Source organism: Vigna angularis, chromosome 9 (genome assembly GCF_016808095.1).
Source record: "Vigna angularis cultivar LongXiaoDou No.4 chromosome 9, ASM1680809v1, whole genome shotgun sequence".
In the NCBI taxonomy this organism is placed as follows: Eukaryota; Viridiplantae; Streptophyta; class Magnoliopsida; order Fabales; family Fabaceae; genus Vigna; species Vigna angularis.
Window position 1 is genome coordinate 4319821 of NC_068978.1, and position 16054 is coordinate 4335874.

Consider the following 16054-nt stretch of genomic DNA (forward strand, 5'->3'; position numbering starts at 1 on the left):
TCGCATAAACCCTAAACTAAAAGAAGCCTTTCGCATAAAACCCTAAACGGAGGACATCCTTCAACGGATGTCAACATCCGTTTAAGGTAAAACGGATCTGTTTTACCTTAAACGGATGTTGACATCCGTTGAAGGATGTCCTCCGTTAAAGGTTTCATTTTTATTTTGGGTTTGTTTTATTATTTTATTAAATATTTTAATAATTTAATTTAAATATTTTAATTTATTATTTTTGAATATATTTTTAATATATTTTAATAACATATATTTATATTAGTTTATATTCAAATTTTTAATTTTGGATGTTATATATAATTAGTTTTTAAATGTAATAATTTTGTAAAATATATATTTTTTATACATGATTTTTGTATCTTTAATTATTTAACAATTTTATAATTATATAAAAAATTACTTATTATTTTATTTATATCAAATATATAATTTAATTATATTAATATTTTTATATTTGTTTGATTAATTATTAATTATGTTAATAAGGCTCATTATAATTTTATAGGTGATTATTATTTAAAATGGATGAATATCTTCATATGGATTCTGAAATTGGTTATAGTTTAAAATCTGATTTGTCTTCATCAATTAGCAAAGTTGTAGAGAGGGATTTAACAAATAAATTTACAACAAATGAAATATTTTGTTCACGGGAGCACTTAATTCAATGGGTAAGAGGGATGACTTATGATTTAGAATTTGTTGTGGTAATAGTAAGATCTGACATAGCTACTGGTGTACGGGGAAGAAAAACGTTCGTCATACTTGGATGTGAAAGAGGGGGGAAATATAGGAAATACAAAGTTGATGCAGTGGCTAGTGTATACGGCACTCGTAAATGTGAATGTCCGTTTAGATTAAAGGGTAAACCATGTTCAGATGGGGCCGGATGGGTGTTGAAGGTGATGTGTGGACATCACAACCATGAGTTAGCTGAAACTTTAGTTGGTCACCCTTATGCTGGCAAGTTAAATACGAGTGAGAAGTCATTACTGGTTGATATGACAAAGAGTAAAATTACACCTGCAAATATTTTATTAACACTCAAACAAAATAATGATCGAAATGTTACAACGATTAAACAAATCTACAACGCAAGGCATGCGTATAAACGATCATTAAGAGGGTCCAGAACTGAACTACAAGAACTTATGATGTTGTTGGATCGGGATAAGTACATTCACTGGAGTAGGTGTGCTGATGATTCAGAGGTTGTTACTGACTTGTTTTGGACACATCCTGATGCGGTCAAATTGTTAAACTCATTTAATGTTGTATTTATGATGGATTCCACATATAAAACAAATAGATATAGACTTCCGTTGCTTGAGATTGTGGGTATGATGTCTACAGGGTTAACCTTCTCAACAACATTTGCTTTCTTGTCTACTGAAAGGCAGAGTAATTTCACATGGGCTTTAGAAAAGCTGAAAGGTTTATTTTTAACATTTGAGGGTGGTCCTAAAGTCATTGTCACTGACCGAGACTTGGCTTTGATGAATGCCATAGCAAATGTATTCCCTGAGTCATATCAGATGTTATGTCGGTTCCACATCCTTAAAAATGTTAAAGCTAAATGCAAAATGTTAGTTCATTCTACTGAGGTTTGGGAAGTGTTGATGGATGCATGGGAAAATGTGATGGATTGTGCTGATGAAAGCTTGTTTGCTGAGTATGTGAATGGTTTTCAATACGCAAGCAGTTCATGGCCTTTGTTCTTTGAATATGTCAATCAGACTTGGATTATTCCGTACAGCACATACTTTGTAAAGTTCTGGACGAACAAAGTAATGCATTTAGGGAACACAACCACAAATAGGTATGTTGTAATGTTATTTTATTTATTTGTTTTGTAGATAAATATTTATTTGCACTTGTTGAAGGTTTTTTTTTTGTTTCAGGGCTGAATCTGCTCATTGGAGCCTGAAGAAAGTTCTGGGCAATAGTATGGGTGATTTGTGTTCTTGTTGGGATAATATTCATAACGTCATTATCCTACAACACAACAAGATTAAGGCTTCATTTGAAAGTAGTTTATTGCTCACGAGTGACCATTTTAAAGGCTACACATATAGAGAACTTATTGGACGTGTGTCTCGATATGCATTGGATCTCATTACTAAGGAATTGAAAATAGTGCAGCAGATAGGATTGAACTCCTCAAAGTGTGGATGCGTATTGAGACGTACATTTGGTGTCCCATGTGCATGTGAATTAGCACGATATGATCCTAGGATGATCCCTATAGGTGAATTTCATATCATGTGGCGAAGATTGCATTTCTCAAATGTTGAATTAAATGAAACTGAGCCTCAGTTATCCATTAAAGATGAGTTGAAACAAGTAGAAGAACGATTCAATGAGGTTGACGTTGGCGGTAAAGTCACCATCAAGCAGAAGTTACTTGAGATTGTTTGTCCTACATTAACATCAATGGTCCCTCCATTACATAAAGTCAAGACAAAGGGTGCACAAAAAAGTAAAGTTAAACGAAGTGAAAGGTCTACTACGCGAGATCCATCATATTTTGAGTATGTGGACGCCTTTCATTCAAACCATAAAATCTTCATCTATGAGAAGTAAATTACAGTCAAAGCCAAAAGCAATGAAGAAAAGGAGAGTTCCAATGATAGACCAGTTTCATTCTACTACTCACCCCTTCATTGTGGATGTTGTTGATGTTGTGGCTGATGGTCACTGTGGGTATAGATGCATTGCTGCGTTGTTGGGACTCGGAGAAGATTCATGGCCCGTTGTCAGGAATGAGTTGTACAAAGCACTCAGTGCATGGCGTGATGAATATGCAAGCCTAGTAGGAGGCTATGATAGACTAGAAGAACTGAGGAACTCTTTGTTGGTGCAATCACTGTCGGCGGTAAGTGTTTCCCGTTTTATGTAGTTTATTCATAACAGGCTAACATGAGCAAGTGGATGACATTGCCAGACATTGGTTATGCAATTGCTAACCGATATAACGTTATCTTAGTGTGTTTGTCATACTCTCAAAATTATACTATCTTCCCACTACGTTCCACACCACTTTCTGATATCACTCAACATCGCTTAATTTGTATAGGACATGTTCATGGATGTCATTTTGTGCAGGTAAGTGCATTTTTTTATGATTTAATTTTAATATTACTTATCACTCAATTAATTATTGTAATTTGTATAATGCAGGTTAAGCTACAAGAAGGTTGTCCGTTGCCCACGGTGAATATCATATCCTCAACTCACTGTTATCCTGAGGCACGAGCGTGGACATCTATTTATACTAGTAGGATGCATGCATTTGAACAGTTGATGGACATAACAACATCTTATGTTGACTTAGGTGATTCATGATATTTATATTATGAATGAAGATATGTAAAAATACACTATTATATTTTGTTATTTAAGTACTTATTATCAGTATTCATGATATTTATATTATTATTATTCGTGATATTTATGTAGTATTTATTTATGTATGAAGATATTTATATTATCAGTATTCCTGATATTTATATTAGTTGTTAATTAAGTTCTTATTTTTTTTCACTTAAACATATAAATATTTGATCATCTATATAACCAATATAAAATAACATGTAACTCAAAATGAAAACATTAAAATTATAAGAAATTATAAATGTCTATTACAAATAATGAAAAAATGAAATACAAAGTCCTATCAATTAGACGTCGACCGTCTACCACGCACATGCCTCTGCCCTCTCTTAGTCGGGGAATATTCGTCGATGCCCTCATTAGCAATCTAAAGCAGGTCCATTGACACCTGATGTGCAACACTACCCTCGGTCACATGACGACACGATATCAAGGATTGTAACATTCTCGCCATTCGCCTAAATCTAGCCTACATTATAATTATATCAAACAATTAAATAAATAAGGTGATCAAAATTTAATAATATAAGCAATGAAAAATAACATACCAGGGCGCCAGATGGTGAAGGTGGAGACGATCTACGATGGGGTCGTGCCTCCTGTGGAACATTGGGGCGCTGTCTAGGCGCAAGAGCCGGTCGCGCGTCATCTGCAACAACAATAATATAAGGATGCGAAACCCTCCTGAACCACTGAATGTACCCATCGACACAGTCAGAAGGGGATGCTGCATGTCTGACATTACTCACAACGTGAGCTCTGAAGTGCAACCAAACATGATCAATGGCCACTACATCTGCATCTGGAACCGTAGTCGGTGATCGTGGAATGTCTTGCTGAAACCCAAATTGCCTCAGCACACGCTCAGGAAAATGACGACAAAGGGTGTCACCAATCCGAATCCATCCAGAATACATACAGATGCCGAAGAATGGCCGAATGCCTCGATGCCCCTCATACGGATGCCATACAACTCCATTGTATGTCAGCGCATCCAACTGTGACCGAATCTCTGCGAGAGTGGAACTCTGCCTAGGGCTCTTCCACCTCATGGCACGTGGTGTGGTATCATCGTAAGAAGTCACCAACCGCCTCCTCCCAATGCCAGGGAAATGTTCGTATATCCAACTCTAAAAAAATAATTATTCAATTAAATTACATCCATCTTCGAACATGGAAATAAATACATGAAATAACTGTCAAAGTTATAACTGTACCTGAAATAGAGTCAGATATCCAGCCATCTGCTTCGTGGAGGCAAGACTCGCATCCTCGAGCTGCTCGTACAAATAGGCGAGTGCAGCAACACCCCAGACATATCGGCCACACGCGTGTACGTCTCTAAATAACAATAAGTAAGACACGCGTATGGATCTGGCACTCTTATTTGCAAAAATCGTGCATCCTTCTAGATGCAACAAATATGCTCTAGCAGCATAGTCCCAATGTTGCGACTCACACCTCTGAACATATATCTCTCTAAGCCAGCTGAGTCTACTTTCGGACCACGTGCGTCCTCCATCTCAGCACCTGCTGTGCCACCATCAACGCCGAGCAGTTGCACAAGGGCTGTACGAGCCTCCTCAAACTCCAACTCCTCTAAATCACACATTTGTCCCATCACGGGCAGGTGAAGTAATGTCGATACGTCATCAAGAGTAATCGACATCTCCCCTATAGGGAGATGGAAACTACTGGTCTCAAAATGCCACCTCTCTATGAATCCGAGGAGTAACCCCTTATCAACGTAATCATAACAAATCCCTGTAAGAGGCATCAAACTGGAATTCAACACAATGTCTTGAATTCCCTCGTGGCATGGTCCTAACTTATTTACTTTTTTTCCGTGGAAGATCAACTTCAGTGTGTCCCCTCGATCCTACACATCAATATTTAATTAAATTTCTATTAAAAAAATAATAAAATAAATTTTATTTTTGCACTCACCCGGCCTTTGGAAATAGCATAAGCTACATGCTGAACATAGTGCGTCAGCAATGAATGATCACGTGGACCTCCAGGAAATCCACCGACATCCTCTTGTATGTCATCAACATCTGCATGCTCCTCCTCATCGTCGTCGTTGTCAGGGGCCTCAAATGCATTCTCCTCACCATGAGTCTCATACGCCTCATATGTTTGTTCCTCAACGGCTCGCTCCTCAGCTATGGGGTCATCCTGGATAGGAGCTGCACGACTTCTACGAGTAGAAATGATAGGTCTTCTCCGAGCTTCACCCTGCGACGAACTCTCTCCTCGAGAACTCTCACCTCGAGAACTAAAAGATGTACCACATGTTCTTGCCATTTCTAACAATAATTTGTTTGTTTAATTTCAAAAATTAAGAAAATTATTATTTTAAATATCATTAATAAACTATAAAAAATGCAATTCAAAATAAATTAAACTAATAATAATTAATTTATTAACTACAACAAAAACTAAATAAAAGAAACAATTAGCTAATTAATTAAAAAAAATATATTTAAATACATTTCCATTTAATTACTATTAAATTAATTATTATTACAAATACAAATTTACTATAAATAAATTAAATACAAATACAAATTTACTAATATTAAATACAATTAAATTAATAATATTTATTTAAAAAAATAAAAATAATTTAAATATATAAAAGTTTTCGTATCTAATTCAAACTTAGAAACTACAGATAAAAAAATTTATAAAATATTCAAATAATAATCTAAGTTAAAGAAAATCTAAAAATAAGTATATATATATATATATATATATATATATATATCAAATAACTATATTTAAAAAAAATATATAAAATATATATTGCAGTTATAATAATTATAAAAACAATTAAAATATTAAAGAAAAAAAATTAGCATCCGAGAGTCAAAACGAATGTGGGATATCTGATCGGTCTTCAACGAATATCCCACATCTGTCGACGGAAGTCAGACATCCGTCGAAGGCAAACGGATGTCCCACATCCATTTTGGCATTTCGTGACACTGTTCAGACGCGCGATAGCACAAAAACAGAAAGAGAAGGCACAATGGTGGAGCACAAAAACAGAAGGCACAATGGTGGACGGAGAACCAACCTGGACGCCGCAGATCCACGCTCCTCCACGCCAGATGAACGCCTCCTCCGCACCAACGGCTGGTCCACACCAAACGGTCCTCCAAGGAAAATGAAGAATGAAAGAAATGGAGGAAGAGAAGTGAAACGGAGAAGAGAGGAGAAGAGGGTTGCAGACGAAAGAGAGATTGTTAAACGGATATGGAAGATGGAATGGTAGGTGTAGGGAGTAAATAGGAAAATTAGGTTTAAATAAATTAAAATATTAAAATAGTAAAAGTAAAAAAAATTTAACTGAAGATATAACTGGAATTAAAGCAAATTGGAGAGGTGCAGGGAGAAAGTTGGGGTAGTGAAGGGAGTAACACCCGTTGTTGAAACGTCTAATGGGGCCCACAGCGTCTTCCTTGATGCAATCATTTTCAACTACCGACTCACTCACCTTGCTTCTACTGCTGGGATGTCTTACACGCAAGCACACACACGTTTTATGGTGTATCGTCGCACACTGCTACGCGCAACCGACACACCCCTCTCGACTCACTTCGTTCACTCGTCCCTAACTCGGTCGCCGCCGTGGCCAACAATATACTAATGCACAATGACTCCTCCTCCGACGAGGAGGACGACCGCCGCAACCTCGTCGACCAGAACCACCGCAAACCTCCGTCCCCGTCCCCGGCCGCCGTCTTCCACGTCGAAGATCGCTCTCCGCGCTTCTTCCGCCGGAATTTTATATACCAGAAGAAGTACATTGTCACAATCCTCGCTTTCCTCCTCGTCATCCTCTTCTTCTCCGTCGCCAATTTCCACAGTGTCTTCTCAAGCTCTTCCTTCCAATTCGATTCCGTCACTGATCGAATGAAGGAATCTGAATTGCGCGCCATTAACCTCTTGCGGCGACAGCAGCTAGGACTCTTAATCGCGTGGAACACCACGCGTCGGTCCAACGCGTCGGATCCGAACCAATTGGAGGATCTGAAATCTGCGTTGTTCAAGCAGATTTCCCTCAACCAAGAGATTCAGCAGGTTCTGTTGAACCCGCATTCCATGGGGAACATAGTTGAGCCTGAGTTCGATTTAAACGCTACTTTGAACGGCGTTGTTTACGATAGGTGTAGAACGGTGGATCAGAATTTGTCGCAGAGGAGAACCATCCAGTGGAACCCTAGAGATGGTAAATTTTTACTTGCTATATGCGTGTCTGGGCAAATGTCTAACCATTTGATTTGTTTGGAGAAACACATATTTTTCGCTGCTTTGCTAAATAGGGCTTTAGTGATTCCTAGTTCCAAGGTGGATTACCGGTACGATAGAGTTGTGGATATTGATCGCATTAACAAGTGCTTGGGGAAGAAAGTGGTGTTTTCGTTTGAGGAGTTTTCGAATATAAAGAAGGGTCACATGCACATTGATAAGTTTTTGTGTTACTTTTCGAAGCCCACGCCTTGTTACTTGGACGATGAATGGTTGAAGAAGTTGGGGGGTTTAGGTGTGACTATGAATAAACAAGAGGCCGTGTGGGATGAGGATACCCGGAATCCGAAGAACAAGACGGCTCAGGATGTGCTGGGGAAGTTTAACTATGATGATGATGTTATGGCAATTGGGGATGTGTTCTATGCTGAAGTGGAGCCAGAATGGGTGATGCAACCTGGTGGGCCAATTGCACACCAATGCAAGACTCTCATTGAACCTAATCACCTTATTTCACTCACTGCCCAACGGTTTATTCAGACATTTCTCGGAAGGAACTTCATTGCATTGCATTTTCGAAGACACGGGTTTTTGAAGTTCTGGTATACCCTCTCTTTCTTTCATTTCCCCTTTGTAATCTATCGTAACCCATATAAAGTTAGAATTTAATTTCTATGTATTGTCAATGTAAAAAGTTTTGAAAACTATTCATCTAGTAAGAAATCATGATAACTAACTTTTAATGTAGCTATTGTAAATGTCAGCAAAGTTACCATATTTGAGATAGTGCAAAATTTCTTTACATTGATAGTGCCATGGACCATTTTCTCATATTACTAGAGTATGATATGCATCATGTATGTATTATGTAAGTCTAAACTTTGCATGTGTGACCTGTGTTAGGATATTTATCCTATTTTATCATCATTATAGTGTGTCAAGGGTTACCCTATTTATCATGATTATATTATGTCTAGGATTACCCTATTTATCATGATTATATTGTGTCTAGGGTTACCCTATTTATCATGTATTTGTGTATCAATTTATTCTTATAAATAGAAGATTGTGAGAGGGATCAATTAAGCCCTCTAGAATTATTTTACAGTTTCAATCTTAAGTTGGTATCAGAGCGGGTCGATCCCGCTCTGGTTTCTGTCTCGTAATATATATTTGTCCGGCGCCACAGTTCTTTGTCGCCCGCCGCTGCCCGCCGCTGCCCGCCGCCGGCCACCGTCAACCGTCGGCCACCGTCGGCCGTCGCCGGCCACCGTCCGGCCACCGTCTCCGGCCACCGTCCGGCCACCGTCACCGCCGGCCACCGCCCGCCATTGCCGGCCACCGTCGTCCATCACTGTCAAAGTTTCCTTCGTCTAAACCCTTAGGGTTTTCTTGTTCTTCGTTAGTACTATTCGTCTTCTTCAGAAATGGCGTCTGGCAGTACTCTTTCCTTCTCTGGAAGTCCATCAATTACCTCCGAGAAGCTAAATGGAAAAAATTATCTATCATGGTCTGCTGCCGTTGAAATGTGGTTCCTTGGCCAAGGGCATTATGACCACCTTGAGCGAGATGGAAGCCATGTGCCTACTGAAAAAGCTGATCAGTGGAAACAAGCAGATTTCCAGTTGTGTGCCCTGTTATGGCAATCAGTGGAACCCAAACTTTTTGTATCTTTGAGGGCTTTCAAAACTTGTCACTCCTTTTGGAAGAAAGCCCAAAGCATTTATGCCAACGATATTCAACGTCTCTATGACACTACGAATAAACTTGCATCTCTTAAAATGGCAGACCATGATATGGTGTCCTTCATGACTGAAGCCCAATCTGCTGTCGAAGAACTTAGGATGTTTTTGGAAGTAGATCCATTAGAGGATATAAAAAAGAAACTAGACAAATTCTACATGGTGTTGATCCTTCGTGCCCTACATCCCGATTTTGATCATCTCAGAGATCAACTTCTAACTAGTCATGAGGTCCCCTCTATGGAAACATTGACCACTCGCCTTCTGCGTGTCCCAGTATCTCAAACTCAAGAAGCGCATGAACTAGTGGAACCATCTGTCATGGTTGCCACACGAGGAAGAGGAGGACGTGGCACTAGAGGAGGAGGACGAGGAGGTCGGGGACGTACTCAATGCACATATTGTAAAAGGATGGGTCATACTCAAGAGAATTGCTACTCCTTACATGGTTTCCCTTCCAAAACCGCCAATATTTCGAAGACTGAAACTTCCACTTTGAAAACTGAAACCTCTACTTCTATGTTTTCTGAGGATGAATATCAAGAGTATTTAAGGTTAAAGTCTAACAGCTTGGCACAACCATCTCAATCTCCCAATACATCAACAGCCTGCGTTTCTCAATCTATGGAATGTCAAAATTCATGGGTAATTGACTCAGGTGCTTCTGATCACATTTCTGGTAATACCTCTTTGTTCTCATCTATTTCCTTTCGAGAAAAACCTCATTTCATAACCCTTGCAAATGGATCTAAAACTTCTTCCAAAGGAGTCGGTCATGTTTCTTTGTCTCCCTCCCTCAATCTCAACTCAGTCCTTTTTGTCCCTAATTGTCCTTTTAATTTAATTTCCTTAAGCCAGTTGACTAAAATGTTAAATTGTTCAATAACCTTTGATCATAAATCTTTTGTTATACAGGAGCGTGGTTCGGGGAGACAGATTGGAGAAGGATATGAAGCTGGCGGATTATACCATTTTGGATCTCGTCCAAGGGTGTCTTGTGTTGCTGCTCTTAATCCTAAAGTGCTACATGATCGACTTGGCCATCCTCATTTGTCCAAATTAAAAAAGATGTGTCCTGAACTTAGTGGTCTCCAAACCTTAGAATGTGAGTCATGTCAATTAGGAAAACATGTTAGATCTTCCTTTCCTAAAAGGTCTCAATCAATATGTAATTCTAGTTTTTCCATCATCCATTCTGATATATGGGGACCTAGTCGTATCTCCTCCTTTGGTTATAGATATTTTGTTACCTTTATTGATGAATATTCAAGATGTACTTGGGTTTATCTTATGAAAAATCGTTCTGAATTGTTAGCTATCTTTACATCCTTTTTGAATGAAATCAAGAATCAATTTGGTCAAGTAATCAAAATATTAAGAAGTGATAATGCCAAAGAGTATTTTTCATCCTCCTTTTCTGCCATCTTGAGTTCCCATGGTATCTTACATCAGTCTACTTGTCCTCATACACCACAGCAAAATGGTATAGCAGAACGAAAAAATAGACACTTGGTTGAAACTGCTCGTACCCTTTTGCTTGGTGCCCATATTCCTGTCCATCACTGGGGGGATGCCATCTTAACTGCATGTTATCTTATTAATAGGATGCCCTCCTCCTCTCTTGATAATAAAGTCCCTTTCTCCATTTTGTTTCCTAATGATCCTCTCTTTCATACATCTCCCCGAGTGTTTGGCTGTGTATGTTTTGTTCATGACATGTCTCCAGGTCTAGACAAACTCTCCGCTCGCGCTCTCAAATGTGTCTTCTTAGGCTATTCTCGACTTCAAAAAGGATATCGGTGTTACTCTCCTGAAACTAAGAAGTATTACATGTCTGCCAATGTCACATTCTTTGAACAGACTCCTTACTTCTCTCCATCTGTTCAGGATGTTTCTATCCTCCAGCAGGTCCTTCCTATTCCAATGGTTGAGTCAAATAGCTCCACTGTCCCTGTCATTCCCAGTCATGATCACAATCCTTCTACACCTGTTTCTCCACATACTGAGATCATCCCACACAGGGCCCCAATGGATAGTCCACCTCCCCAAGACAATGGTGAATCTCCTACTTCAGATTCTTCTCCCTCGTCACCTCCTCCCACGCCTCCTGGTGCAAATGATTCAGCATGGCCTATTGCCCTCAGAAAAGGTACTCGTTCCACTCGGAACCCTCATCCCATTTGTAATTTTCTAAGCTATCATCGATTGTCGCCCTCCTATTTTTCTCTTTTATCCTCAGTGTCCTCTGTTGTTATACCCAAGAATGTGAAAGAAGCACTTGATCATCCTGGATGGCGACAAGCTATGATTGCAGAAATGCAGGCTCTTGACCACAGTAATACTTGGGAGCTGGTTCCCCTTCCCCCAGGAAAAAAGGCGGTTGGTTGTCGATGGGTGTATGCAGTTAAAGTTAGCCCTGATGGTGAAATTGATCGGCTCAAAGCTCGGCTTGTTGCAAAAGGTTACACTCAGGTTTATGGTCTTGATTATTGTGACACTTTCTCTCCTGTAGCCAAGATGACTACTATTCGTCTCTTCTTTGCCATGGCAGCCATTCGTCACTGGCCACTTCATCAATTGGATATCAAGAATGCCTTCCTACATGGTGATCTTGAGGAAGAAGTTTATATGGAGCAACCTCCAGGGTTTGTTGCTCAGGGGGAGTCTGGTATGGTATGCAAATTGCATCGATCTCTATATGGCCTCAAGCAATCCCCACGTGCTTGGTTTGGAAAGTTTAGCTCCATTGTTCAAAAATTTGGGCTAAAACGCAGTGAAGCAGACCATTCAGTTTTTTATTGTCATTCTTCTCTCGGGAAATGTGTTTACTTAATAGTATATGTTGATGATATTGTCATTACAGGAAATGATGCTGTTGGAATATCTCAACTAAAAGAGTACTTGTGTAGACATTTTCAAACCAAGGATCTTGGAAGTCTCAAATATTTCTTAGGCATTGAAGTAGCGCAATCAAAAGATGGAGTTGTAATCTCCCAAAGGAAGTATGCTCTTGATATATTACAAGAAACAGGCATGATTGATTGTAGACCGGTAGACAGTCCCATGGACCCAAACCAGAAATTAAGGACAGAAGAAGGTGAATTATTCTCCGATCCAGAGAGGTATAGGAGGCTGGTTGGCAAACTGATTTATCTCACTATTACAAGGCCAGATCTATCCTTTGCAGTTGGAGTGGTTAGTCAGTTCATGCAGGCTCCATGTATTGACCATTGGAATGCTCTCATTCGCATTCTAAGGTATGTAAAGAAGGCTCCCGGGCAAGGATTGTTATATGAAGATAAAGGAAGCATTCATGTCTCTGGGTATTGTGATGCAGATTGGGCAGGTTCACCTATTGATAGACGGTCTACAACAGGATATTGTGTTTTTCTGGGAGGAAACATTATTTCATGGAAAAGTAAGAAACAGAATGTAGTAGCTCGATCAACCGCGGAAGCCGAGTATAGGGCAATGGCATCACTAACATGTGAACTTATATGGGTGAAACAATTCCTTCAAGAGGTTAAATTTTGTGACATCCATACTATGAAGATGTATTGCGACAATCAAGCTGCTCTCCACATTGCATCAAATCCAGTGTTTCACGAGAGGACTAAACATATAGAAATTGATTGTCATTTTGTTCGTGAAAAGTTGTTGACCAAAGAAATATGTACTGAGTTTATTGGGTCAAACGATCAACTCGCAGATGTATTGACCAAGTCATTAGGGGGTCCTCGGATTGAGTTTATTTGTTCCAAGCTTGGTACATACAATTTGTATGCTCCAGCTTGAGGGGGAGTGTTAGGATATTTATCCTATTTTATCATCATTATAGTGTGTCAAGGGTTACCCTATTTATCATGATTATATTATGTCTAGGATTACCCTATTTATCATGATTATATTGTGTCTAGGGTTACCCTATTTATCATGTATTTGTGTATCAATTTATTCTTATAAATAGAAGATTGTGAGAGGGATCAATTAAGCCCTCTAGAATTATTTTACAGTTTCAATCTTAAGTACCTGGTTGTTTGTGACAAGTCAATTGCTAGCAGCATTTTCATGGCTCAATTTCTTCAACATTTCGAAATTCTGCAATTTGGTTTGTTCATCCTTAATTTTTCTACTATTATGTTGTCTCTGATGATACGTTTTCATGTTTGCAGTAATGCTAAAAAGCCAAGTTGCTTTTACCCCATTCCTCAAGCTGCAGATTGCATCATGAGGGTGGTTGAAAGGGCTGATGCACCTATTGTTTATCTTTCTACGGATGCAGCAGAAAGTGAAACTGGACTGCTTCAGTCTCTGGTAGTGCTGAACGGCAGGCCTGTTCCTCTTGTAATGCGACCAGCTCGAAATTCAGCAGAAAAATGGGATGCTCTGTTGTACAGGCATGGTTTGGAAGGAGATACACAGGTGAGATGACAGTGCTTCGCTTTACTTTTATGTACTTTTAAGTCTAAGTCCAGCTCTGTTAATGACCTCAATATACCTTCCATGTCTGGCCTTCTGGTTTGCTTTAAATAAATAAAACTGTTTACAAGACTATATAATTGACCATGCTTTTCATTGCATAATTGCCTGTGGTCTACGTTTGGAAAAATCCTCACATTTTTTTGTCCAGTCAATGTTGGCATTATCCCAAATTCCTTGAAAACCATTGATTTGTTGTAGATGTAACTATTCTCTTTCTGTCATTCAACCTTTTGCATCCAAAAAAATATAAAAATTTAAGAACTTCGGCATTATCAACTTTGTTAGTTTCAGTTGTCCTGCAGTGACATTGACTTCTGTTTAGGAGTAGAGGTCTAAGAATACTGTACCATAGTTTCAGTTAATTCAGTGCAATCACTGAAACAATATGTCGTGGCTTATAGTAAAAATTATTTACTGCAAACTTCTAATTGCATGGTTCTTTCTTCTCAACAACACTGTTTTTTACCACTCTTAATTTCTTCGCCGACGCTCATGTGAATATTTTCTTGCTGAAGGTGGAAGCTATGCTGGACAAGACTATATGTGCCATGTCTAGCGTGTTCATCGGAGCCCCTGGTTCCACTTTCACCGAAGACATCCTGCGGCTGAGAAGGGGCTGGGGATCTGCATCGATATGTGATGAGTATCTTTGCCATGGTGAAGAACCAGACATTGTAGCGGAAAATGAATAACAACAGAAGTGGTTTTCTCGGGACCAGCACGTATTTGTTGTGCCATGATTGGAGATTTGTCAATGTGAGTAGTCATGTAAGATAATAGAATTAGCAATGTTATGGATAAGTTTTGCTTGTTATACATTCTTTTGTTATAATGATTATAATTTGTATTACCCATACACTGATCCAGAATTTGCCCTATTTCAACCTTCCATTTCTCATTCCTCAACGTTCTGTATACTAATTATGAGACACATGCTAACCATAAATTACTAACGAGTAGCCGTGCATGGAATGGATTATCTGAGTTTAAACCAGCGCTAAGCATACCCATAAATTGTTGCCGTCACTTCAAATATTGTTGCCGGGATATGAAGAGGGGACACTAGGACTTAAAATTTAGTTTGAACACGGATAGAGTCTATTCAAAGATACGCGAGGTAGAAAGTCTCACCAGGTAAGTTAATGAAAAGGTCTTGTTTTCAAAACCTTCATGGCTTTTGTATTGGTTGATAGACCAATAAGAAAATACTGGTCAATAGGCCAATTTATGTCTTTTTTGTATTGGCTGTAATTTTCTTGGTTGGTTATGTGAGACCCCAAAATATTATAATAGATATTCCTCTTCTCTGCATGACTCAGATAATAAACATTTCTTATTGTATGATAGTGGTCCGGTGTTTAAGAGTTAAGTGTATGAGTCTAGTAATTTTTGTCTGTGAAATTTATATTGTCTTTGATTTTATTACAACACATATAATACTTGTTTTTGGTTAAGGAAAACTGTAGCCTCCTTTTAATTTTCTTTCTTTACGTGTTTTGTATTCTTTTCCCCACTCATTTTCATTGGTTTCTCCTTTCCACGGTAGCATCCTTGACTGATTGAGATTGGACACCAAATTTATCTTCATGTAACTAATAGGACAAAACATCCAAGACTTGAAATGAAGGCTACGGAGACTTTAAGCTGAAATTAAGGAAGATTAGTCTCCTTGATTTAGGAACCGTGCAACATTAAGGCTGCAGATAATAAAACATTTACACTTCCCTTAATAAAAGGAGAGGAAGAGAGGATAGAGAAAAAAAGCGAAGGGAGGAGGGCGTGAGATAGAGAGGGAAGATGTAAATGTGCAGGGTAGAGAAGCTGGACAAACTCAGTAGATCTAGATGTTTGGAGACACCTTAGACCATGTAAATGAGTTGGAGCTGGAGGAGTTGAGGTAGGAGAACTAAACCTTGTATAGGTAGTATGATTTCCTTGTAATAGTCAATCTGAAATATCCAATTGGTCTTGCTTGAAAACTTCTATATGGCAGTGTCATTTTCTGACTTGTATCTTGTGGTGAATTTGTTGCTAATAGAAACTTTACTTCATGCTTTCTTCAAAGAATTTCTGATGCTATGGATATGAACTTCACGACTATGTTAGAATGATGATATATTCGTTGGGTGGAAATTTTCTTCGGCCATGCCATAGTGAAACCATCT

At 38.7% G+C, this 16054-nt stretch overlaps 3 protein-coding genes across 3 annotated transcripts; 2 read left to right on the forward strand and 1 right to left on the reverse strand.

Moving 5' to 3' along the window:
* Positions 1–695: 695 nt before the first annotated feature.
* On the forward strand, positions 696–2598 carry LOC128194052 (uncharacterized). Its single transcript, XM_052868641.1, has 3 exons — positions 696–1240; positions 1325–1834; positions 1917–2598. Exons 1-3 carry the CDS (start codon positions 696–698, stop codon positions 2596–2598), a joined length of 1737 nt encoding a protein of 578 aa, XP_052724601.1.
* Positions 2599–3745: 1147 nt separating this feature from the next.
* Positions 3746–5077, reverse strand: LOC128194053 (protein MAINTENANCE OF MERISTEMS-like). The gene is made up of 4 exons (XM_052868642.1): positions 4870–5077; positions 4626–4816; positions 3957–4538; positions 3746–3877 (listed from the first exon to the last, which is right to left on the reverse strand). The coding sequence occupies exons 1-4, from the start codon at positions 5075–5077 to the stop codon at positions 3776–3778; spliced, it is 1083 nt and encodes a 360-aa protein (XP_052724602.1). The 3' UTR covers positions 3746–3775.
* A 1836-nt stretch (positions 5078–6913) lies between these two features.
* On the forward strand, positions 6914–14789 carry LOC108346849 (O-fucosyltransferase 36). The gene is made up of 3 exons (XM_017585899.2): positions 6914–8267; positions 13580–13829; positions 14405–14789. Exons 1-3 carry the CDS (start codon positions 7063–7065, stop codon positions 14579–14581), a joined length of 1632 nt encoding a protein of 543 aa, XP_017441388.1. The 5' UTR covers positions 6914–7062; the 3' UTR covers positions 14582–14789.
* The last annotated feature ends 1265 nt before the right edge of the window (positions 14790–16054 follow it).